Source organism: Heteronotia binoei, chromosome 3, assembly GCF_032191835.1.
Source record: "Heteronotia binoei isolate CCM8104 ecotype False Entrance Well chromosome 3, APGP_CSIRO_Hbin_v1, whole genome shotgun sequence".
NCBI lineage: Eukaryota > Metazoa > Chordata > Lepidosauria > Squamata > Gekkonidae > Heteronotia > Heteronotia binoei.
The window spans coordinates 56,744,895-56,771,952 of NC_083225.1; the positions used below are offsets into that span (position 1 = coordinate 56,744,895).

The following is a 27,058-nucleotide window of genomic DNA, read 5'->3' on the forward strand; positions in this document are numbered from 1 at the left end:
CTAAGAACACTTTCCTCAGAGTAAGCCCAATTGAATAAAATGGGACTTACCTTTGAGTAAATCTTTGCCTAGTTCCCCTCCTTAAAAAGTATTTGTAGTTCTACTTCTCTAACTTTTCACTGACTGTAGATAGACAAAAAGTTTTCTATGACAATTTTTTAAAAATTGATTGTTGTTGTAGGTTTTTGTGTTGTTTCATAGACAGACACAATGTGTTTGACCAGAAACAACAACAGAAAAAAGGAATGCATGAATACACCATGGGAAGCAGTGCTTCAACTGAAATTGATTTCATCTTTATGAAAGCTATTTTCTCTAGCTGCAGATTCTTTTTTAAGGAGGTATTTTCCCCCTGTGAAGCAGATTTCTTCTGTGAAAGTCAGGGTGGGGGTGGGGAACTGAATTTGCAGAGAGTTCTGGCAATGCTTTTCTGTTGGGAGGAAACACTTTCCATCCTGGCAGAGGTTTGCACTTCCTGTGGTCTGAGATCCCTGGCTCTGGTTGAGTAATAGATGCATCCCAGAACTATGAGTGAAAAGAAGTAATTATATCAGAATCTACATTTAATGATGTCAAAAGCCATCAATCAGGTTTAATCATAGATACAGAAAAAGCCCAATAGATCAAGTAAGATTCTTCCTCATGGAGTATTTGCAAGAGTTTTAAATCTTGCAAATCAAAAGCTTCATAATATTACAGAATATAATAATTTCAAATAGTCTAGTTCCAAGACTTTTCCCCTCTTCTTCTGACCAGATTGTTTTTGTATGCTCATTTACATCAAGCCCATTAAGAATATCTCAGTTTTCACTAATGTTGAAATTGTCAGATAGAGAACTAAAGGAGAACTGGGCTATATACCAGGGTGTTATGCAGAAGTAAGACAGCTGGATTTGGCTAAGGGAAACCCAGGGTCAAATCTAGCTTGCTTAGCTCCAAGGCTTAATGGGTGGCCTTATGATGATGAGTCATATATCTTCAGATGTATTAAACTGAGACTATGGGAATCGGAGGAAACGAAATTACAGCCAACTGACCCTTATATTTGCTCTCCAGCTTCCTTAGGTCTTTATGCTTTTTGTGGCAAAATGCCCAATTATCTATCAGACCTAACCACTCCAAGTCATCGCAGGGCATTTATGTTGGCTAGACTAAACGCGTTTCCCTCCAAAGTTTTACAAGGGAGATATCAGCGAGTCCCTTTAGCCGACAGACTTTGCTCCTGTGCAGCAAATACCCCTGACTCAATCCAGCATATATTGCTTGATTGTTCTTTATACCATAACCTCCGTAAAGATTTATTTGGCAAGCTTTCTTTTTCTCCAGATTTGTCTATTCTGCCACCCTGTTATTATTTATTGAGTGATACTGAGGGGGTGGTTAGTGAGGCTGTGGCAAAATTTCTGGCTGACATCCTTAAATTTAATTCTGACCATGTTTGAATGCATCTGTAAGCTCGGTTTTATTTTGATTTTATCTCCAATGTTTAAATTTTTATATTCTGTGTATTTTTATCTGATTCTATTATGCCATTAAAGGTTTGGTATGGGTATGGGTATGGGGTGGCCTTATGCAAGTTGCTGTGCAGCCAAAATGTCTCTCTCAGTACCTTGAAGGATGCAAATGTGATATGGACTATTTTGGAAAGGCCCACAATGCCAGCATTTAGAGGCAAATAGATTCTGCACCATCAATTTAAAATATTTGATTCTTTTGCACTGGTTTTATACTGAATGTATGTTTAGAAATTACTGAGAAAAATACATGCACTTCTTGTGGTCTGATATCCCCGCCTCTGGTTGAGTGATAGAGGCATCCCAGAACTATGAGTGTATGTTTTTGTGTCACAGTAATGAATGTTCTCATGCAAAATGTAATTTACTTGAAATATGATGAAAAAGTATGTACACTATGCCGATCACTCGGCCTATGATCCTGAAATCTCCTTATATATTTTTTCAGTTCCATACCAGATCGAAGACAGCAGTAGCAATTTCTATATGAGAAGCTGTTTTGTGTAGGGATGACTGCTAGGTGTAGATAATCCCAAGTATATATATACAGTAAAATATATAGTGTGATCATTCCATGTGGCTGTCAACATGTACTTTGCATCCCAGTGCCCACACCACATATACTCTGAAAAATCCAGTAGTTTGTGTACTGAAGCTATATGTGCGTGTTGCATTGCCCCCTTTCCTACAACATGGCAAGATGGGTCTCAGGTAGCATATGTTTCCATTATGTGCATTTGCTAGGATCCTGGTATATGACTGAAAATGACTCCTTTTTAAAAAATTCCTTGTCTAGTCCTTTTAAATGAATACAATAACACATTTGTGTGTATTAAGATAATCAAAAGGACCATCTCGTCCCATCTGAACCTACATGTACACTTTGGCCAATCTGTTTCTGTTGGACCATCCCATCTGAGCCTAGATGGGTAGCAACCTGGCACCAAAACTCCCTTTCCAGGAAAATTTGTCTGTCACCCTGTATCAGTGTGGTTTGCCAGCAGGTGAAGACATTTTTGTTTGGTCTGTCATATGCTAAGAACATCAGAATATAAGAGAAGACATGTTGGATCAGGCCAATGGCCGATCCAGTCCAACACAACACTCTTGTGTCACACAGTGGCCAAAAATCCACGTACCATCAACAGGTCCATCAGTGGGGCCAGTGGTTACTGGCCCTCTTTCTAGTGTTGTTTGTTTTTGTGTTTTTATTGACCTATTTTATAATTTGACTGTTTTTTAATTTCTTCAATGTTTTTGTGTTTGTTGCCTTGTGGACCCTGACTGTTTTAAAGAAATCAAACTAATTATTAAAATGTCACAGCTGCTTGTTACTTTCTTCATGTGCACATGTAGTAGAATATACATGTGTGTGATTATCACACATGATGTGCTGTCCATGGGTTTCATACTACTGTATCCAGTTACATTTTCTGAGTTAAAAATAGATAATGGGTCAAGCAGCTCGAAATAGATTTTTGTAATAGCACAATTTTAAAAAAAAACTACTAGTTTTACTTAGCAACTGGAAGTGTTTTTAAATAGCAGATACCTGTAATTTCAAAGCAGCTGTCGACCTATATTCCTATGAGACCCTAAATGCTTTCAGAAGAGCCTGGGAATGCTGGTTTTTGGGGTTTTTTGCACCCAGGAATAAGCACTGGTTCAACATTTACCAGAGACTTTTGCCCAACCATTAAAGAGCTTGGAATCAATTTCTTAATCAGGTTAATTCAAACACTGAGCTTTTTTTTCTGAGACAGGAGAAATCGTGAAAAATTAAGACGCAAACAGCATAAATTCTACACATGCTGAACCAAGCAAATGTTGAAATAATTCTGTTGTGCAATTAGTTCGGCTTCACTGAGACTGTTAAAAAGCCCAGCAAAATTAAATCTGATGTCAAGATAGGATATGGAAGAAAACTCAGTCAATCACAAACATAGGCAAACTCTGTATATCTTAAACATCACTGTCTCTGTTACCCTCCAGTCGGGTTTGACAGATTATGCTCTAAACAGATTCCCCCCTCCTAGTGGTAATCTGGGAATTGTTTGATAGCAAGGCTTGCACATGAAGCAAAATTAGCCACTGGAAATTACTGGAATGTTTTGCAGGATCCAAGGTTCTCATTTTTTCTTCTATCGTAAACCTATCCCCCCACCCTTTATGGGCAGCTTTAAATAGAACTGAAATTACACCAAATCTCTACAAAGCATTAATAGTTTGTGTAATAGAGGAGAATTTGCTGGCAAACTCCCAGAAAGTGTTATCTGGCCAGGTACCAAACAATGGTAGGTGTCTCTTTCTAAATAGCTCCTTGGATCCCTTATTTTAGATTATTGTGCTAGCAATATATCACATTACATAAGGTAATTTCTTGCAAGAAGAAGGGGAATAGGGACAGCACCGGGCAAAGGAAGAGTTGTGAACATTTTTTATCTTTATTTCCACTCAAAGATGAGTCCAATATCAGTCTTCCATGCAGTGGAGAAGAAAAACTGCTCAACAAGATCCAGTTCTTCCACGTTTAACATTGCTAGTAGAAATGCAAGTACTGCAGTTTCTCTTCTCACCTGTCTTCATCTGCAGATATGTTCTTTTCTTTAAAAAAACTTTTTTACAAATCTAAATTTTAGCACTGCAAATGTCTTTATATCTAATTCCAAACATAACCTCAGATTGTACCTCAAAAAAGATCTGCCTAGTAGGACTATGGGTAGATGGGGGGATGTTTCTAAAATCATTTTTTTAAACATGGAGGAGGGGAGGGGTTGTCTGCATTTCCACAGAAATCACCAAAATACTGACTAAGAAGCCCCAATATCACAGTTAGTACTGAACAGCTAGGCATTAGGTTAAGTGAGTCAGGTTGGACTGGGGCAGGAGGAGAGACAACAGGATGAGGTCAAGGCATTAGGAGGTAGTGTCAGTGGTTGAGTGGAGGGAGGAGGAGATGGCATCAGGAGTGAGGTAGAGAGAACAGAGGAAGAGAAGGGGCAGCCGTAGGGTGGGTATGGCAGCAGATTTTTCCACTCCTGTGGGGCCCTACAGCTCTTCCCTTTTCAGTTGCCCTCCAAGGCCAGTAAATGGTGGCTGCTTAATGGTCCAGGCATAGCCTGATGGCAACAGTCCTTGTGAAAGCTGAAACACTCTGGGTTTCCACTTATCCTATATCAGATTCCCATGATGGGTTTATCATGCAGGTCCAAAACTCCTTGCAATGGGGCCACCCAGAGCTAAGGGATATGTTTTCATAAAAATCTAAAAGTATTAAAACATACACACACAGGGGGGACCTTAAAATGGTAAAAGTGTTGGCACTTTTTAATAAAAGAAAAACAGAGCCTAAGCCTGTCTCTGCAGGATATAAATCCCCACAATAAAATAAACTAAGTTTAAAAGAGAACGCTGATTGAGAGCTCACGACTATGTTGCATAATATTGGTGCCCACCTTTGGATGGCCAGATAAGGAGACAACATGAGGTGGGGGGCAGTGAGAGAGAAGTGGGCTTTCACTTTCTTTGTCCTCTGTTTGTATATAATATGCATACTACATAGCTGTTCTGCTATCATGGTGAGGCAGGGTGGGTAGAAACCTGGGAATGGGCAGATACCTGGGGAAGGATACAATGGGAGCTTAAAAAGTGAAGGGGAAATTGTCCAAAAGAATGTGGAATAGAAGACTCTAGAAGGAGAAGCCTGGCAGAAGAAGAGAAGCTGGGAAATGAAAAGGCAGACAAGAGATGTACTCATGATCAGCAGCTGTGGAAAAGAGAACAGCAGAATTCCTCTAATTGATTTGAAATAATCGGTTAAGGAGCCTTATATTAGCTACCTTATATTGGTGACCTGTGTTCTTCTTGTGCATAATTTTTCTGTCCTAGTTCATTTAGGATAATGAAAACTGTATTGCTTAACCTTTGGCTAACCTTTCTTTTGTGCTATGTCTGTCATACATAGCAATTGGCAAGTAAAATTCTTATTATTCGAAATTATTAGTACTTACAAAGGGTAGTAATTAAGGTAGTGGTGATGATATGCTTGCAGCAGCTTTTTTTGGCAAGCCCCAGTCCCTTCTCCACACCAAGGGAACATTTGTTCACTCAAAGTGGAAATAGTTGTGGGGGTTTTTGCATCAAGAGACATAGCCTCTAATACAGAAAAGTGTACATTTCTGAATGTGTACTTGAAATCACTGTCATCACTGCCAGCAATAAGACTTCTGCAGTGTTAAAATTTTGCTGAAGGTTTTGGGTAGCAGAGGGCAGAATGTGAACAAGCATAATTAAAATGGTTTTAAAGAAATGATAAAGATATGAACCAACTGACTAATTAAAATGATTTTAAGTGATGACAAAAATCCAAACAATCTGAATTTTTGGACAATAATACTGAAGTTCTATGAATAATACTGAAGTTCTAGATACTTCCAGATGTTATTAATGCAGAGAGGAAGCCAAGAAAAGATTGCATGCGCTGTCTCCGTTCATTACCTCTATACAGGACTTTTTTGTAGAAAAAGCCCAGCAGGAACTCATTATCATAATAGGCCACACCCCTGACATCATGACTCATTGACATATTAGGCCACACCCCCTGACATCACCAGCTGGGAAAAATAACAGTTTGTGGAAATTTTCAGTTTTTGACAATGCCCTTTTTACTGAAGACAGTTTGCTTTATGGAAAACACAAAGAAGACTTCACAAGCCTTAGCCACATCTGATCACAGTGCATCCAAGGAATCAACATATTTCCAGGCCATAGTCATTCATCTGGATACTAGGCTAGTAGATCAGTATGAAGATAGCTGATGCACATGCTCTCTCAACTGTCTTCTTTGTCCCATACACACAATTATTAAGATGAGCCTGCCTAGACAGGAAATGTATATTTATTTCCTCTATTTCAACCCAGCTGTTAGGGAGAACAGTGGAAGGAATAGGGCTACTCTTAGGATCCTTTCCATCCAGCTATGTAAATCGCCATATTTCTCTTGCTGCTGCCACCAAGGCAGGTCTCCATTTGTCACTGGAGGGTGCAGAGAAATTCTCCTCCTGAAGCAGAATCTGGTAGGGTTAGGTAACAACAGATGAGGAACACCCCACCCCCCAATCACTACCTCCCCCTTAAAATTTTTCTGCTCAGGAGAATCTGAAAAAAAATATATACTAGGCTTCCAGAAAATCTGGAAATATAAGAAATACCCATCTAAAAAAGTTCAAAATATAAAGGAAGTATTAAACAACTGTCAAGTTGAATAATCACACAAGTAGCTGTGTCTCTCTTATTTAAAGGGAAAGGGTACTGACTCAGCCTCTGTTTTATTAAAATATGTAACTTTGGAAAGTTATTACAGTTGGTTACACAGCATGTGTTCATGCAGTAGCAGGAGAATAAGTTAGCAGGATGCAGCCTGTGAAACAACAATAGTCTGTGGGTCATGGGTGGAAAACTAATCCTTTCAGAGCAATCAAACAAGAACAAACAAATATGCTACATCTTCATTCTCTGATATGAAGAAATATATCTAGAGCAGGGGTAGGGAACCTTTAACACTCAAAGAGCCATTAGGACCCGTTTCTCACAGAAAAGAAAACACTGGGAGCCGCAAAACCCTTTTGACATCTAAAATGAAGATAACAATGCATATATCATTTTTTACCTTTATGATAGTGTGTTTCATTTATGAAATCAATGAGCTGCTGCAGAGAAAATAATTTTTTATTTCTGCACGCAACATAAACATTTTGAACTCTGAAAAAAAGATGCTTGGTTGAAAGTTATTTTCAAATAAAACACTCAATGTCTATTTGAGTCCTCATATTTATGGAATAAAAAGCCGGACTTAAATTATCCACCAGCAGCAAACCAAAAATGCTATCTCCTTCTGTGTGCCATCATCCTTTTATCACGTGTACTGGAGTGTGCAGTCATCTGTCAACCTGAATAAAAGAAGGACTATTTCACTGAACAATGTAAAATATATATTATAAAAATATTTATTTTACCTGGTTAATGTGATTTTTGCTCCGGAACCTCAGCGCACAACATCTGTACATCGGGGCTGTAAGACGTCACCTTCATCTTCACACAGGATTGCAAGCTGTCGTCTGTGAGGCGTGAGCAATGTTTGTTTTTAATATAGTTCATGTGGGATAAGACCTGCTCACATGAGTATGTGGATCCGAAAATCGACAGGACCCCAAATGCATATTTTTTCATGTTCATGTAAGTGTTGGGAATGGCATTCCATGTTTCAAATACAAGTTGGTCCGGTTTGGGAAGGTTTTCAATATCACTCCATTTGTGATTCTGAGCAAGAATGGCCTTAGAACATAAGAGAAGCCATGTTGGATCAGGCCAATGGCCCATCCACTCCAACACTCTTTGTCACACAGTGGCCAAGAAAACCCAGGTGCCATCAGGAGGTCCATCAGTGGGGCCAGGACACTAGAAGCCCTTCCACCGTGGCCCCTCCCCCAAGCACCAAGAATACAGAGCATCACTGCCCCAGATATAAGAACATAAGAGAAGCTATGTTGGATCAGCCCAATGGCCCATCCAGTCCAACACTCTGTGTCACACAGTAGCCAAAAAAACCAAGTGCTATCAAGAGGTCCATCAGTGGGGTCAGGACACTAGAAGCCCTTCCACTGTGGTCCCTCCCCCAAGCACCAAGAATACAAAGCATCACTGCCCCAGACATAAGAACATAAGATAAACCATGTTGGATCAGGCCAATGGCCCATCCAGTCCAACACTCTGTGTCACACAGTGGCCAAAAAAACCAGGTGCCATCAGGAGGTCCATCAGTGGGGTCAGGACACTAGAAACCCTTCCACCGTGGCCCCTCCCCCAAGCACCAAGAATACAGAGCATCACTGCCCCAGACATGCCTCAGGCCTTCTGACGGGCAACATCTTCAAGATTAGCTGTCAAGCATTTGAACTTGGACACCCATATATCTTTGTCGGCTATGTCAGCCAGTTCCATCTCAAGATCTGGTTGAGTTACACCTGCAAATGCAGTCATTTTCAATAAGGATGGATCAACATTCAGGGGAGTGACAGGGAAGGATAATGTGTTTTTTTTCCTCTCTGAACTCACAGAATCGTTTCCCAAACAATGTTTGCATTGTGGCGACTGCAGAATGCAAATATTCCATATTTATCATATTGTGAGCTTGTTTGAACTCTCTCAAAGAGGGGAAGTGAGACAGTGTACCTCTCTGTAAATCTCTGGCAAACACTGTCAGCTTGCACTCAAATGCCAATACCTCCTCCAGCACGTGCAAGGCTGTGCTTCCTTTCCCCTGAAGACTTGTGTTCAGCGTGTTCAGGTGCGCTGTCATATCTACCATGAAGTGTAGCTTTTCCAGCCACTCTGGCTGTTCCAGCTCAGGAAAGGTGAGCCCTTTGCTTTCCAGGAAAGTTTTAATCTCTTCCAGACACGCGGCAAAGCATTTGAGTACCTCCCCTTTGGACAGCCAACGGACTCTGTTGTGCAACAGATCAGAATGCGTGCTTTCCACCTCCTCCAGTAGCAAATGGAACTGACGGTTATTTAAACCTTTTGCCATTATTTTATTGACAATCTGAATGACAACATTCATTACTTCTGTGCATTCTGTTGGAAATATTTGCGTGCACAATGCCTCTTGGTGCAGGATGCAGTGAAATGTCATCAGTGTTCTACCTAGCAACTTCTGCAGTAAAGCCACAAAGCCCTTCTCCGCTCCTGTCATACTTGGTGCCCCATCAGTAGCCACCGACACCAGGTAAGTGGTGTTTATTTCTTTAGTTCTTAAAGAATCCAAGACAGCCTCACAGATGTCTTCCCCCCGTGTCTGACTTTTTAGTGGTATCAAATCAATCATTTCTTCCTGTGGCCCAGCAGAGCTCACATGTTGACAGAACATCGCTATTTGTTCAATATCACTTCTGTCTTTGGACTCATCGCAGGCGATTGAGTATGCCATTGCTGAACTGATGTCTTTAATTTGCTGTCTGGTGATGTTTTCTGCCGTTTTTATGGTTCTTTCTTTGGCAGTCCTCGCAGAGAGAGGCATATCTCTGATTTTCTGCACAATTTCACTCTTGTTTTTAAAGTCTGAGAATAGATGTTCTGAAATCTTCATGAATGATTCTTTTATATAATCTCCATCTGTGAACGGCTCCCCATGCCTGACTATTTCCTGAGCAGCCACAAAACTAGCATATGTATTTGAATTGGCAGACTTAATCCACTTCTTGAAGTGATTTTTACTCAAATCAACCTTCCGCATCAGTTCTGAAACGGATTTTCTTCTCTCATCTCCATCCGTATATTTTTCAGCAAAGGCTTTGTGTTTAGTTTGGAAATGTCTTGCAACATTTGTCTTTTTGTTGTTTGCCAATTTCTCACCACATATTAAACATAATGGTAAACCAGTTTCATCAGTAGTGAAAGCAAATGAATCTGCTCATGCTCCAGTAAATGTTCTGTTTTCTTCTGAAATTTTTCTTTTCTTGGATTTGTCCATGGTTGGCCTACCAGGGGTCAAAAAGCATAATAAATCTCCCGAACCTTCTCTGTAGCATACTGGTCAATTTAATGACCTAGAAGTGGAGGGCGGCGGCGGGGGGGGGGAAGAGATTCACACACTTCACTGAAGTGTAACTGAAGGAAAGAAATTTTTAAAAACCCACAAAGAATCACACTGTTTTTGCTCATATGTTACACTGTTTTTGCTCATCTATATTTATGCAAAGGTCCACATGCAGCCAGGTTGGGAAACTGTAAAAGCTCGGACTCCAAAAACCTTATAAAATGGGAGAGGGAAGAAAGAAGCACCTTTATGTTCATATTCCTCCTCTATAAATAAGGCGGAAAGGGGGTGGGGAGAGATTGACCTTTACTTTCTAACTCCTGAAGGAGGCTGGGGCCAAACTCTGCCTGGGTCCAGAGGGGGGGGAGGGGGAGGAGGCTCGGAGGGAGGCGGCCAGGCCCTCTGAGGAGCCAATGTTCCCGCACGGCCCGGACCTCCGTCCTCCCCGCCACCACCCTTGCATGTGAGGGAAAGGAGCCCAGCAGCTGGAGGGAAAGGAGAGGGAGCCCCCCCACCAACCTGCCCTCAGGTGCCACCTGCCCAGGAGCCCGGCAGCAGGAGGGAAAGGAGAGGGAGACCCCCCCCACCCGCCTGCTCTCAGGTGCTGCCCACCCAGAAGCCCAACAGCAGGAGGAGCTGCGCCAGCACCACCATCCCTTCCCCAGAGACACTCCTTTTTCTCCCTCTCTCCCCCCCCACTGCTTTCACCCCCCACAGCACAGCGCTAACCTGCCAGCCAAAGTCCCAGCAAAGCTCACAGCTTAAGCAGGGTCCCGAATTTTAATGCTCCTTTTTGTCACCGCACACAACTCCTCACTCCAGTCAGCCAGTCCCAAAATGTGCCGCTCAAACGATGCTCTGCACCCAAACCTCGTGAGAGTTCCCCCCTGCACCCAAACCTTGCGAGAGTTCCCCCCTTCCTTCTGCGCTGCTGCTGTGAGCCGGAGACACTGCTGTTGAGAGAACAGCGCGAGCCCACAATGATATTTCCTCCTTGCTCCAGTCAGCCAGCCAAAGAGCCGCAAGTAAGTCATGAAAGAGCCGCATGTGGCTCTCAAGCCTTACATTCCCTACCCCCGATCTAGAGTATACTATGCCCTAAGTATTTACTTCACTGAGACCCCTCCCCCCAAAAAAGGGGTGGGAGATTTGCATCTAAAGGCTGTGGAAACATAACTGATAATTGATGGCCTAACCTCTCCTACTTGACTAAGTGCTTGACTGCACAAATTCTATTTAAGCCAATTGGGGGGGAAAGAAAAAGAAAACAGCTTACTTACCTCATTACAGTGGTGGGATTCAGCCGGTTCGCACCGGTTCTACAGAACCGATTTTGCTATCGGTTCGGCAGAACCGTTTGTTGGCCGGGTGCCTGCTGCTAATTTTTAAAACAAACTCTTTTAATCTGCTAATCAACATGGCGGCGCGGTGAGGAGCCTGAGTGCTGAGGCTCTGAGGGAAAATAACAAAAACACCGTAAAACACCAAAACTACATGAACGTAGAGTCTGTTGAATTTACTTATCAACTGAGAAGCGTGTCTGGAGGAGCACTGGTGGCGGGGGCATAGGGAGGCGGCTAGAAAGGGGCGCTGGAAGCTGGCTGAGTGAGGCATGCGGGAAGCGCTGGAGGCTGGGGCCGCCGCAACCGCGGTCTGGACTGAACGGTTGGCCGGGCGACTGGGATGGAGAGCCGGGAAGTGTGACCTGTGCGGAGCGGAGGTCACTGGTGGGGTGGCGAGGCACACGGAGTCAGCTGGAGGGGGGTCTTGGAAGCCAGCCGGGTGGAGCGTGCGGCGAAAAACACTACTTTGTGATTGAATGGGAGGTTGCTGGAGGCTGTGGCCATTGTAGCCGCGGACTAAGGTGAGCGGCTCGGTCGGGCAGCTGAGACGGAGAGTCGGGGAGGCGAGGGAGGAACCGTGCAGAGAGCTGCCACGGCTGGAGCTTGAGCAGGACTGGTGTTGTGCTCGGGGCTCGAACTGTGGGAGAGAGAACGAGGAAGAAGAAGATATTGGATTTATATCCCGCCCTATACTCCGAAGAGTCTCAGAGCGGCTCACAATCTCCTTTATCTTCCTCCCCCACAACAGACACCCTGTGAGGTGGGTGGGGCTGGAGAGGGCTCTCACAGCAGCTGCCCTTTCAAGGACAACCTCTGCCAGAGCTATGGCTGACCCAAGGCCATTCCAGCAGGTGCAAGTGGAGGAGTAGGGAATCAAACCTGGTTCTCCCAGATAAGAGTCCGCACACTTAACCACTACACCAAACTGGCTCTCTGTATTTGCATGGTGTGGCCAAAGGTGCGTATTTGCATGGTGTGGCCGGAGGTTGTGACAGACGGAGGCCGAGGAGCGGAGTATTGTGAGTGGGTGAGGTGGCGGACTGCCCCCAGGGCGTCGGCCTCGGTAGGCACCCCCAACTTTGGCCCCCCACTCTCCACCTTCCCACCCTGCGGACACTACCTGGGCATGGCTGGGCGGGCAACTGGGAACTCCCCGATTGGGAAGCCCTGTATGGGGCTCAGGTGATACGGGGAGTCCTGGGGTGTGTGCCGAGCTGTGAAAGATCAGAGAAGAGGTGGTGCCTACAGGGCTGTGCTCTTCCCTGGCCAAAGCTGTAGGGGCTCAACTGAGCAGCTGGGAGGACACGGGGGAGGTCTCACCCCCCCCCCCCGGGTCACCAAGCTGTGAGTACTACCAGGCCCCAAGAAAGCCACTTCCATGCGAACTGCACTCTGATAACAACACACTGGCACTTTAAGAACAGCACTCAACTTGACTTAATAATTGGACTTCCATCCCACTGACTATAAGATTTTACTGACCACTAGTTGGAATTTATTATTAATTAATTAATCAGGGTTTTTTTAGTCAATTGATTGGTAAATGTAATAATTATATATTTATATATTGGAATACATATCTATATTTATATTTTTAGCTTATTAATTGGGAAGATTGATGGGGGATTATTTATTAATAATGCTAGGAATGAATTTATTAATTTTCGCCTAATCAATTAGAGGGAGTATTAGGGTGGGTTTTCAAATTAATTAATCTTGAGTAAATAAGTAGTGAGTCAGACAATTGAGGGACCGAAGTGGCTGGTGGGGTGTGAACCTAAGTGCAAGTGGAGATAACCTAGGTGGGAGGGGGAGGCCGTCCTAATATCGGCCTAATATCGGCAATACTCTGGACATAGAACCTGTTGTTAATTTATTTGAATCCCACCACTGCCTCATTATATATCTCTTCTAAGTTCCAGAACACAAGGGACAGCTCCAGGAAGCTGCCCTCAGAAGGTGGCACCAAAGGGAATGTAAACATTTGAAATGGACAGCTAGATCAGGGAGGTCAAGAAGGTGAAAAGGCTAAGAAAAAGCTGGGGAAAAGTGTGGTCAGCTAGGGAAGCTGAAAAAGTGGGATGGTGTAGTGGAATACAGCGTCCCAAAATGAGGTCAAAAAGAGGCTCCGAACAGGGAGGGGAAAGAAAACAAGAGACTCTGTGCTGCCGAGATGGAAGGGCAGACAAGATAAATGGATTCTGACCGGTGGGCAGAAAAAACCAGGCATGGAAATACAGGACGGCCAGCAAAACAAATGTGGGGGGGGGAGAGGGAGCTCTAATTACACAGGAAGGATGGCTGAGATTGAGGGAATGTGATTTTGGAGAAGGTTAATAAAGAGTTTTAAAGGGGGAAGAAACAAATTGCAAGCATGAAGAGAAGTGGGGCCCGTGAGCAAGGCGAAGGGGATGAATGCGCCTCAGTCAGCTGCTTTCCCTTTCCTCCTGCACTGCCGTTACCTTATTCCTGGGTTATCAGGTAGGATTTTCCCCTAGTTTTCTTTTTCTCTCTCTTTTAAAGGGTTTTTTTTTAAAAAATGTGTAATGCTCGCCCCCCTTCCTCTCCTCCCCCGAGACTACAAGCAGAGATCCATCAAAGGGAATGGATCTATTCCAGGGAAGTGGTTGGCACAGCAGAGCTTGGCCTGGGCAAGCCTGCCCTGCGACCTGAGATTTAGAAAGCAGCCACGGCAGCGTGGCTGGGCCCTGCAAGCCAGGCTGGCGACTGGGGCTCTGGGAAGTGGCTTCTGCAGGGAGGCTCAGCCGGCAAGCCCGCTCTATGACCTGGGCTCTGAGAACTGGCCACTACAGCGCAGCTGGGCCCATGGGCCTGGCAAGCAGCTGATTGCAGGGAGGCTTGCTGTTACGAGCCTGCCCTGCACCCGGGACTCTGGGAAGCGGCCGCGGCAGCAAGGTTTGGCCCTCAAGCCTGCCCTGCACCCTGGGTTTTGGAAAGTGGCCGCAAGGCTGGGTCCTGCGAGCCTGCCCTGCACTCTGGGAAGCAACCACGAGGCTCGGGGCTGCGAGTCTGCCCTGGTCTCGGGCTCTAGGACGCAGCTGCAGCTGCCAGGCTTGGCCCTGCGAGCCCGCCTAGCACCTGCTGCGAGCCTCCTTGCCCCCGGGCTCTAGGAAGCAACTGTGGCTGCAAGGCTCTGCCCTGCGAGCCCGTCCTGTGCGCCGGACTCTGGGAAATGGCAGCGGCAGCGAAGCTTGCCGCTGTGAACCCACCCTGTGACTCAGCCTCTGGGAAACTGCTGCTGCTGCAGTACAACTGGGCCCGCCTCTCTCTCTCCCTTCCTTCTTCCCTCCCTGACTAGCACTTTGTGCCTATTCCATGCAGAGAGACCAGAGAAGGGGAAAGCATGGGGCTGCCTTTCAGGGCTTGTCTATAGCCGGAATGCAAGCCAAGGCAGCCGGAATGCTAACTATGCCAGCCAGAATGGCGTTCCGATGCATTCCGGCTAAAAAAAAGCCCTGCCTCTATACATTGATTTGGAAGATGGAATAAAGTCTTAGATCGGCTAAGGGGTGAGAGGATGCAGTTCTGTATACAGCAAATCTCCAGTTTGCTTCTCCTCAAGAGGCAGCTTTTTAGAGCTTCAAGGGGAAGAAGAAAATTAGGAAATCCGGGTCTGCTGATGAAAATGCCTTCTGTTAATTGAGATTTACTGCAGGATCCAAGCCTGTGTCTGTGAATGTACAACCATATGCTTTAGAACCTTGGAAGGCCCACAAGATGCATACAGTTGTACATGCATAGACTTTCTTCTGATGTTAAGGAAATGCATTCAGCCTTCCCCCACATCCTTTGAAGTAAACACATAAAGAGCTCCTAATGTTTTCTGTGTATGTGCTTCAGATTCTGATGACTGCTATAAATACAGCAGAGGAAGAAGCCAAGTAGACCAACAGAGTATCTAAATATTTGTAGTGGAACATAGTGGTAAATATAAGAGAATATTTTAAAAAGAAAATATGCAAGTAATGTGTTGTTGGTTTTTAAAGAGTCTCTTTGTAGAGAGAGTTCCTGTATGCAAACTAAGAATCCAAAGAGGCAAACCTGTTCGTGACCAGATTGCATTTAACTTCATAAATTTTATTAAAATTTTATAAAAGAAAATAAGGAAGAAAAAACAGAAATAAACCTGCACCATACCAACAATAAAGGATAAATGAAAAACATAAAAGGGAGAAATATAATTATGGGTATACAATGAAACAACCTTAACAAAGACGATTGTAGGAACCAAATTTTTTAGAATTAATACAGTAAGAATCACTTTAAACTTTTAAAATATTTTTTCTGTGCTAGGATGCCTCTGGCTTCTAAGTAGTCAAAACCAGGATTCCAGTTGATTTCATAGTTGCTCCGTTGAGCACTATGTTGTGAGCTACAGAAAAAAGGATTGTGTACAGTTTTTTTTTCCAAAACACAAATCTCCCAAAGTTTCTCATGCCAACTACCCTCAACTTTGTTAGTAGAGGAAAATAATATCCCACATATGGAACCTGCTGTGTTCGATCGTGCCTTGGAGACTGTGGAGGAGATGCTCATCTGCTCTGATGTAATAGATACAGGCATGGGAACTAAAGACATGCATGGGACCTCCCGATATGTGGAGAAGTCCTTAAATTATGTCCAGGATGCTGGAGTAATACCTAGAAATTGAATATTTATAAAAGCTAAGTAGGATATCCCTCTGAAAATCATTTTGTGGAATGTTGCTGGTTGGGAAGCGTCTCAAATTCGGTTAGCAGTCTAATGGAGCCATCTTTGGTATTATAGGAAAGCATTATTGCTCTCATTTGGAAGTATTGGAACCACAGTGCTTGCCCTTGTAGCTTTGAATCTACTTCTTGTTTGGTAAGGATTCCCCCCGTTCCTGATATGGTCAAGGCCCAGGCCATAATCAGAATATAAGTCAAAGCCTGTGGGGAGCCATGCTAAGTTTAGAACACAAGCCACTGGAGAAGGCTCTAGTGCTAATTTCTGTTTTAATCTGTCCCAAATAGATAATCTTCTAAAATAGTTCTTGCAGCCTACCATATGAGAGCATAGCTTGGGAGATAACCAAATTGTGCCTCAAAGTGGTATTGGGTCAGAATAAGCTTCCCTAATAGTAACCCATAGTTCAGGTGCCTGGGTCACAATTAATCAGCTTGGTCACAATTAATACAAATGTTATTAATTGTGACCAAGCTGATGCCCAATAATACAGCTTCAGATTGTGCAGCTGGATACCCCCTTGATTCCTGGGCTTGCATAAAGCCTATAATGGTATTCTTGTTCTAGGTCCCCCCCAAATAAATTGGTTTAAATTTTTTTGCCATTGATGCAGCATCTTATTTGGGATAGGAAAAGGAGTAGTCCTTAAAATATAGAAATTTGGGCAAGATAAAACTTTTAACTGTTGATAACCATTCTTGCTATCAAAATTCTTGATAGCATTTTGTCATTCCAGGTCCCTAGGTAGTATTTAATTTCTCTGAAAAGATTTCCTAGATTGCTATCTATTATGGAAGACAGAGCTAATGGGACTTTAATCCCAAGGTAACACTAATTATCTTTAACCCATAAAAATTCATAACCCATTTGTATATTGAGTTCAGTAGGATGAGTTAGAAATATTGGATATATTTCTTTGATAAATTAATGTTTAATCCAGAGATCATGCCAAAATCTTTAAGCATAACTAAAAATTCACAAAGTGATTGCTGTGGTGGGGAAATACACAAAACAATGTCATCAGCAAAGAGTGATATTTTATGCTCCTGGTTTCCTATTGTGATGCCCTGAATTGTGTTGTTGAAACAAATTACATTGGCCGGAGGTTCTATGACCCTAGCAAACAAGTGGTACAGTCCAACAGGTTAGTACATCATCTCCTATTTTTAAGAACAAAGCCTAAGGCCAATGCATATGGAGAAGGACTGGGAAATGGAATGGGTGGAGAAAGAAGGTCATACAGGAGAGTTTGGGGGAAAGGAGGATTCTTTAAATGATAGTCAGGATGGTGGAGGATATAGTGAGACATAGTGGAGGATATAGTGAGATTTTGGAATGGGGAAGGGAATTCAAATGATACAGGGTACTAAGGGAAATGCCCATAAGGTGGGTCAAAGTGCTCAAAAATCCCCTACAAATAATAGATGAACAGTTGAAATATTAATTTTATTTATGGAGAGGGGTGGTATGGTATAGCCTGGTTACATCAGAAGTAAGAAGCTAAGCAGGGATGGTACTCAGAAGGGAGACCACCAAGAAGACTTTGCAGAGAAAGGCAATGGCTGATCACCTCTGCTTCTCAGTTGCCTTGAAAGACCCTTGCTGGGGTCACAAGTCAGCTGCAACTTGATGCCACTCATGTACATATGTTATTTTGTCTGCATTCCTCCTTCACAAGCCTTCTATAATCCAAGCCTGTTTGGTTATGAGATTGATCCATTTTAATCCTCTATCTGCATCTATTTTATCTGTCTTTACTTATATTCTCTTTTACTTCTGCATTTCAACAGCTTCTCACAAATGCCAACACCTTCAGGGAAAGATGACAACATCACCATATTCACCAGGATTCTGGATGGTCTTCTGGATGGATATGATAACAGGCTTCGGCCAGGCTTGGGAGGTATGAGAAGTCAATACTATTGCCATTTTATTGTCATGCTCTCTTAAAATAGTTTGCAGTTGGCTCCCAAGAAGAGACAACCTTATAACAGTTTTCAAAAAACAGAGTGTCAGAAGTGTAGTTGTAGTAGCTAGAGGGCTAGACTATAATCAGAGAAACTGAGATTCATACCCCCACTCTATTATGAATTCACTGGGTGTGTTTAATCTAAACTGAGTTAGCATGAGCTAGCTCACAGTTTTTTAACCTCCAGCTCACACATTTTTGTCTTAACGCAGGAAAAATGGCCCCAATGCAAAGTAATTTATGCAGTAGCTCACAGCTTTAATGCCAGTAGCTCACAAAGTAGAATTTGTGCTCACAAGACTCCACAGCTTAGAGGGAGTTGCTCTTTCTCACTGGTCCAGTTGCTCTTTCTCATACTAATCTGCCATACAGAAGGAGGAGACCATGTATGCCACCCTGAGCTTCATGGACACTGGGTGCAACTTTTGTTTAAAAATTGTGCTACAAAAAGCCACCAATACTTTTGCTCCCTGTCTTGTATTTAAAATTTGCTGATGCTTAGAGAGGGGTGTCTCTGTGTGTGTGCGTACATTGTTATAGCTAGGAGACAGGGAAGTATGGAAGTACCAGCTGAAAGGGAGTTGGGGAAGTATGTATGAAAGTCAACCACAGTCATCGTTGTACATGGATATATGAAGCTGCCCTATCCTGCATAAGAATATTGATCTATCATGGTCAGATTTGTCTTCTCTGACTGGCAGTGTCCCTTCAGGGCTTCTCATTAAGAGTCTTTTCCATTATCTACCACACAATCCTTTTCAAACTGGAGATTCCAGGGACTGGACCTAGGATCTTCTGCATGCAAAATAGATGCTCTCCCACTGAGTTGTATCTCCTCCCTTATTGGTCATTTTTAATGGAAATGTATTATATTGTATTGTATTACATTTTGGAAAATTTATGTAAATGTGTCATGAATACAAATGTCCCTACCTGGATAGCCCAGGTTAGCCTGATTTCATCAGATCTTGGAAACTAAGCAAGGTTGGTCCTGTATGGTGTTTGGGAGACCACCAAGGAATATCAGGGTTATAACATGGAGGCAGGCAATGACAGACAACCTCTGAGGATCTCTTGCCTTGAAAACCCTATGGAGTCACCATGAGTCAGCTGAGAGTTGATGGGGTGGGGGGAGTGTACAGACTTCCCCATTTTTTTCCTCATTTAAGTCTAATTATGGCACCAATTTTAATCCAGATACACTGATTTAGATAATGAAGTCAGCCTATGTATCTGTAGAATGAATTCATACTTCTAATGTTCAAGTGTTAGCAACATTGAACAGCATTTAGCAATCTTTTTTTTTAATAATGAATTAATCTGCAGTTAACTTTGGAATAATATTTCCCAGAATCATATGCAGGTCAAATTAAATGTTATGTAGTTACTGTCTTGCAGTCTAGCAAGTAACTTGTAATTGTGATAATTTTTATTTTATTTTATGAAATATATATCATATAACCCGATACTGGCAATAAGTCATTAAGTTTTCATGCATGTTACATTACACTCAGTATTAATGACTAGTGAAGAGGATATTATTTTCTGTAGGGAAACTAGAAAAAATGCTAAACAGGATCAAACCCTATTAAACTGATTGGCAAAAACTCCCTTTCATCTTAACAACCAAGTATTAACAAACTAATTTGGTAAAATCCAAAAGAATAGAATAAACGGGGGAAATGTGAACAATACTGAAGTTTTGCTGAAAACTTGCATACTTAATTGAAGGCACAGTTCCTAAGGTACCATAAATAAACACTTATGTGAAGAAACATGTGGAAATTGGTCACCAGGTAAAAGTATATATTATGAAGTGTTATGTAAGGTTAATTCAGCTTTTTCCAGTATTTTAAAGTACATAAAGTATTTTAAAGTACATAAAGTCCTGTGGTTCATTTCGGTGATAAACTTTGGGGACAAGGGTGCTCATTTGCTTACATTCTGAGAATTTTAGTAGAAGGAACAATTCTTCTGATATATATTTGTATCCTATCTGTTGAGGTATCCAGTTTTTAGTTCTTGAGTCAAACTCTGTGATTTCTTATAGGTGGTCAGCCATGCTAGTAGAAGAGCAAAATTGCTATGAAGGGAGAAACACACACACACACACACACACATCTTATTGGTATTTTCTGGATATTTTCAGGTGTCCAGATAGTATCTGGGGGGGATGGATTTGGAATACCAGGAAATGGGTCTTTAAAAATCTTGGACATATTCAAGACTAACAGGGAATGTCAGGAACCAGTGTTTTTCTTTAATTTCACTATGTCTGTCATCTTGGCAGGGTTTGGTATCAGCTTGTCAGGTTAATGTGACTTGTATTCTGGCTTTTGAAATTGGTTTTGCTGTTCTTCCAATGTTGTGTTTTTTGCATTGGGTTTTTGGTTTGCGTTGAATTCTCTGGTTGAATATTAGCTTGGATTCTTGGATTCTACATTGGCTTGGATTCTCAGGTTTGACATTCATTAGGCATGCAATAGCCTTCACTGTTAAATTTCTTTGGTTTGGAGGATTCTCTGGTTTAACATTGGCTTGGATTCTCTAATTTGATATTTGTTATATTAGGCTTGGCATGTTGTCCTAGGCCTCTGCTGCAAATCTTTGCATTGATTCTTTGGGCTTGTTGCTTGTGTTTGCACTGGGCGCAGGGCATTCAGCCAGGGATTGCTCTGCTTGTTCCTGGGTGTTTGGTTACTATTTGCCCTGGAGAAAGTTTGGCAAAAAGATTTATGTGATCTGAAGAGAAACCTTTTGAGAAAGGTTGGTATTTCCACCCCCCATAGGAAACAACACGGGATAGTTAGTGGCACCTAGTTCAGGGATCCATAGAATTTGACCTCTTGGTACAATTCACTTAAAACTTGGAGTCTGTTTAGTGGACAGGCATCAGTGACTCCCTTGCAATTTTGGTATCATTAGCTTTTTTTTAAAAGCCCTTCTACCCCCCCCCCCCAATTCCCCATAGGGAATGATAGAGTCAAATAATCAGAATCTGGAAGAACACCTGGATACAAATACTAAACTGTTATTTGGAACCTGGATTACCAAAAATACTGGTATTTTTCAGTACTCTCATATTAAGATAAAAAAATTTTGTTTTCAAGGTGTACATTTGTATTGTGCAAAGCAAAGAAATGCTATGGTCACTGTGATGGACTGGATGCTTTGCTGCCCTGTAGGGAAAAAGAGCCACTCAGCGGTTTCATCCCTTAGTCTATGGGAGTGCTACTCCAGCATCCAATCACCTTTCAGAGGGGGGATGAAATGCTGAAAGGAAGCAGAGCCCAAGTTAGTTCAGGTCTGCCTCAGGAAGACTTCAGTGAGAGAGCAGGACTGGCTCAGGGAGACTGCAGTCATGGTTCAGGTCTGGAGACAGTTTGAAGGGTAGTTCTGACTGGTAGTGTGACAAGGTGGTATAGCTCTGCCTCCAGGAGCTGATATAGTACCTGGTTTTAGTTTATATTTTGAAGAGTGGGGTGGGAAGGTTTAGGACCAAAACCAGTTAAAATATAGAATTCAGCAAACTCAAGGGACTCCAGTTTTACAGAGAAATAACAGTTTTAACATATGCACTCCTAATGTGGGGTTCCAATGGAATAACTGCTGTAATATCTTTAATTGTGTTTGTCTGTCCTTTATAAAGTTTATATCTCTGCTACCTGGTGTTACGTTTTGTGACACACATGACCCAGCCACACAAGGTCTCATTTATATGTGAAATCCGGCCCTCATAACAAATGAGTTTAACACCCCTGGCTTAATCTATCCATCATATGCCCAATGTCTCAACCTGGATAGCCCAGGTTAGCCTGATCTTGGAATCTAAGCAGGGTCAGCCCTGGATGGTATTTGTAAGGGAGACCACCAAGTAACACCCCTGGCTTAATCTATCCATTATATGTCCAACACTGTGCACGCAATGCTCCTACAGTCCACTAATGCTACCTTTTGTAATGCTTGGAAGGTTCTAATACATCTCACCTTTCATGCTTACTTATATTTCCAATCCACTGCGGCCTTCTGTTATTTGCATAAAATGATATCAGAGCTGGAAAAAGCACTGTGCATGACAAACTAAATAGTGGGTGTTATACATTGCTTTTGAGAGGGTGGAGGAGGGGTTGCCAAAAAGGACACAAGCACAATTTATACTGTTAGACATTGGAGTTCATTTTCTGAGCCAATATTATCAATGTCTGCCAACTGGGCTGGCACAATCTTGGCAATATTTATAGTCTAAGATTTGTTCAGTGCTCCACAGAAACAGCCAGGCTATTCCCCTCCCCATCCAAGATTTCATTACCTTCCTGGAAAAGGCACTGGCCCTTTTTCTTACCTTAACTTCCTTACCTTAGCTCAAAACATGCTACTTCTACCAGACACTGAAGCATGCTACAGGCTACCCTTGCTTGCTTGTAGTGCTTGCAATAGTTCTTCATTGTGATCAGGCTTGCTGTGGTCAAGGCTGCCAGCACCCAGGCTTGTCATTGACCACTGGGTGGAGAAATACCCTTTCCTCCCCCACATCATGGGATTTGAAATGCACATTTTAAAAGCAGCCTGGTTTACTCTCAATGGGCAAAGGAGGAAAAGGAAGGATGTGACCCAACTACATTCTAGCAGGCTTGGACACGCTATCAAAAGGGGCATGGGGGAGAAAGACAGTCCGCAGGGGAGTCCCAAAGCAATACTCCATCACCATGGTAATCAGGTTCTGGGTTACAGGAGACATAAAAACAGGGCCTTGGGGTGTGAATGGGAGCTAGGAACCCCGTTCCTCCTAGCTGGTAATTTCCCAAATGGTCAAATGGTGGCAGTGAGTTACCTAAATGGAAGAAAAAGGAAAGCCTGTCTGGGAGTGGGTGGGCCTGCAGGTTACAGTGGATCAGTTCTGTCACACATTGAAAAATATCTACCATTCCTTTGTCGGCATTTGGAGTGGGCTTCCCTCTAAAGGAGGCAAGGATATTTGCACCATGGCAGGAGGTCATGTTCATACAATGATTTCAGTTTTTGTTTGATAACTTAGTTGTGTGAGACAACTACTGTTAGCTGCTCTTTCTTATTCTTCCAGGCAAGTACTTCATACAGGAGACAATTATTTATTCAATTTATTATCTCCTCCTTCCCCCAAAGAGTCAGAATGATATGCACAATCTCTCTACCCATTTGATCCTTACAGCTATCTTGTGGGGTTGGCTAGGGTAAGAGGTTGTGATTAACCAAAATCACCCAGTGCGTTTCATGGCTGAGCTCTCCAGCACTATAAACCTGTACACCGCATTGGCTTTCCCTGCAAAGTGATGAGGCAATGATGTGTGGAAGCTTACCCCATTTTCCTTGATGATAGCAGCATACAGAAACTGATCTCCAGCCACAGACAAAATGCATGCCTAGTAATGTAGCTATCTAGTTATTATAATAACTACATCTCACTCTTCCTTTTAGAAGCTTCAGATGGCTTACAAGCGGCTCCTAATGGTCTCCTATCCATGTGTAAATCTGCTTCCAATTTCTTTAGTTAATATAGGATTAAAAGGTCTCAGACTAATTATGATATCTTCCTGTTTGTGCAGAAGTCACTGATTCACTATTTAAATTGCTTTGTTGCAGAGAGAATCACTGAGGTGAAAACTGATATCTATGTCACCAGTTTTGGGCCAGTGTCAGATACTGAAATGGTAAGTTTATGACTTCCAGTTTCTAAATATTGGCATGTATCAAACTATCCACAACCTTCATAGTGCAGGGCTTTCCTGCTGCAGCCTAGTGAGCCCTCCCTCCAGTATTGCTTCAGTGGATTAGTGGACCCTCAAGAACAGTGTACAAGCCATGTGGAAGTTTGTAGTAGAAAAGAAGAATCCTCTTCTGAAGGTTTAAGTGCCATTAGATCTTTATAACTGCATGTTAGGATACATGCCATGACTTCTTGTGATTTTGGGGGGAAATGATCATTTTTGGTGAAATACATTACTGATGTGACTGTCTCTGTTTTACTTCAGGAATATACAATTGATGTTTTCTTCCGACAAAGCTGGAAAGATGAAAGACTTCGGTTTAAAGGACCAATGCAACGTCTCCCTCTTAACAATCTCCTGGCCAGTAAGATATGGACTCCAGACACTTTTTTCCATAATGGTAAAAAATCTATTGCCCACAACATGACCACCCCAAACAAGCTTCTGCGCCTTGAGGATGATGGGACTCTTCTGTATACAATGAGGTGAGTCTGTGGCTTGCTGATAGGTGTCTCTGAGAGCCAGTGTGGTGTAGTGGTTAAGTGCATGGACTTTTATCTGGGAGAACTGGATTTGATTCCCCACTCCTCCACATGCAGCTGCTGGATGATCTTGGACCAGTCACAATTCTCTCAGAGCTGTTTTCTCAAGAGCAGTTCTCAAAAGAGCTCTCTCAGCCCCTGGGGAAGGGAAAGGAGATTGTAAGCTGCTCTGAGACTCCTTTGGGTAGTGAAGGGTGGGTTATAAATCCAGTCTCCTCCTTTTCTTCTTCCTGCATCTTCACAGCAAAGTCAAGGAAGAAGTCTCTAGCACATATTTTATGAGAATATCAAAAGAAAGTGGAAAGCATAAAAATGCTCTACAAGTAGCAATTAACGAGCAGCTTTGGAACAGTGTTGATTTTTTAAAAAGAAGAAATGTATTATTTGAAGATCAGATGATTCAGACTATCCCTCCCCCCAGAAGACGGGTTTTTCCCATTGTAAGTGTTTGCAGTAGACCTGGTTTTTATCTAGGGCAGAAATCTGAGCCTGTCGTTGGTTTGGTACACTCTGAACAATCAAGCCTGGGGTTCTTTGCAGTCCTAATTTAATCCAAAAGGGCAAGAGGCTAAAACTGTAGCTGGTGTAGGAAAGGGACCTTATTTTAGCAGGTGCCCTTTTCAAATCAAGCATATGCTGTGTTCGCAGTCTTTGCGAATTAGAATAATTTCAAAGCTCTGTTGTGAACTAGTGATATTAGGACTTGCTGTTGGACTGCAGAATCATTCTTATTGACAATGGCAGAATATAAGCAAGTAAATGTTCTGGAATAATTAAGATGAATAAAAATCCTATTACAAGTGTGATCACATGCAGACAGATTCAAAGAATAACTGCAAATTGTTAATGCACCTCAGTATTATAAACTCATAGATGAAGAGTTGGAGCACCTTCTCTGGGACTTTTCAGTTTACAAAAAAGATGACAAGGGAGAGGGCATGATAGAGGTTTATAAAATCATACACGGAGTGAACAAAGTGGATTGCAAGAACTCCCCCCCCCCCCGATAATACTAGAACTTGGGGGCATGGCATTCAATGAAATTGATGGGCAATAAGCATAGGCCAGACAAAGGAAACACTTCTTTGCTCAACATGTAATTAAATTTTGGAATTTACTATGAGTAGACATTGTAATAGCCACAAGAATAAGTGGCCATGGAAGGGGGTTAGGCAGCTTTGTGGAGACACTGGAGAGAGCCTTATCCTGTATGCCATCCAGGGCAACTGGCTGGCTGCTGTGGGAAACTTTATGCAGGGCTAGATGGACCATTGGTCTGATCTTGTAGGGCTCTTCTTTCATTCTTATCTACCAAGGTTGAGGAAGGTCTGGGTCATAATGTGTTTTGCATGCTCCTTTTCCTCTGCCAGCCCTTACCAAGTGGTGAGTGGGGATGCATGTATTTGTGCATTTTGGCTCTCTTAGCATTTATCCAAATTATTTCCACCTGTATTTTTTTTTTCTTTTAACATCCACTTGGCTATTTCAACAAATGTAAGAATGGAGGGTGTTATCAGGGGATTATCTCTACTAACAAAGAACAACTAAGGATAACAATCAAGTAGCATTATTTGTCATCATTGACATAGGAATAAGCAGGTATAACACCTACATGCTCTCTGATTTTACAAACAAATTGCAAACAATAGTAAGGCTAAAATTCATTTATTAAGGGCAGTGGTTTGATGAAAGGTCTGGAAGTTGGTTAAAGATTAAGTAGCAGGGGGAAGGAATGGATGGGTAGTTTTCATAGTTTATCAAATGAATAAGAGAGAACCCAAATATTTGTAATGGAAAAAGCATTAGTTCACTTTTTCATAAACAGCCTCGAGTCAAGAGAAACTATAGGTAACGAAGTTGTATTTGGTAATGAGTTAATAAATACCTAACTTTTTTCAGTTTGGTGAGAGCCAGTTTGGTGTAGTGTTTAAGTGTGTCGTCTCTTATCTGGGAAAACAGGGTTTGATTCCCTACTCCTCCACTTGCACCTGCTGGAATGGACTTAAGTTAGCCATAGCTCTCGCAGGAGTTGTCCTTGAAAGGGCAGCTGCTGTAAGAGCCCTCTCAGCCCCACCCACCTCACAGGGTGTCTGTTGTGGGGGGAGAAGATCTAGGAGAGTGTAAGCCGCTCTGAGTCTCTGATTCAGAGAGAAGGGGGAGTATAAATCTGCAGTCTTCTTCAAAGTACAGCACTTAAAAATAGCACAGCAATTACTAAATTACTGAACCCTTTTCTGTCCTGATGCACTTTAAAAATGACCATAAAACCTCACCTCTATAACCTCATTGATCAGAGGGCTCTCTCCTAACAGCGACCACCCACTAAGAAACATCAGCAGTCCCTGCCGAGAAAGGAAAAGAATGAGCAATCAGCAAAGCTTCAGGCTGGGAAAAAATACTTTTAATCCCAAAGCGATGACCAACAGGCATCAGTACTGATAGCTGTTGTTCTGTTGATGTGTGTCTGAGAGTCAAACATGTTCAGCAGCTGTATGTCAGTCTGCAAACCAAGGTCTGAACTGTATGATACAGCAGCCCTGTCAACACCCATCATTCTGAAGCGTTGAGGACCTAGCCATGTTCAGGTGGGTAGCTGTGCTGATCTGAAGCAACAAAACAAAGTTT

General features: G+C 42.6%; 2 protein-coding genes across 2 annotated transcripts in view; one reads left to right on the forward strand and one right to left on the reverse strand.

The window, feature by feature from the left end:
• Positions 1-27,058, reverse strand: part of LOC132568247 (gamma-aminobutyric acid receptor subunit beta-3) — a 310,478-nt gene that overhangs the window by 235,176 nt on the left and 48,244 nt on the right. The gene's annotated exons all lie outside the window — the stretch shown is intronic.
• Positions 1-27,058, forward strand: part of GABRA5 (gamma-aminobutyric acid type A receptor subunit alpha5) — a 96,714-nt gene that overhangs the window by 13,336 nt on the left and 56,320 nt on the right. The window contains exons 2-4 of the mRNA XM_060233864.1: positions 17,969-18,081; positions 23,767-23,834; positions 24,156-24,376. Coding sequence (XP_060089847.1) covers positions 17,969-18,081; positions 23,767-23,834; positions 24,156-24,376 — 402 coding nt within the window. The remainder of the gene's footprint in view (positions 1-17,968; positions 18,082-23,766; positions 23,835-24,155; positions 24,377-27,058) is intronic.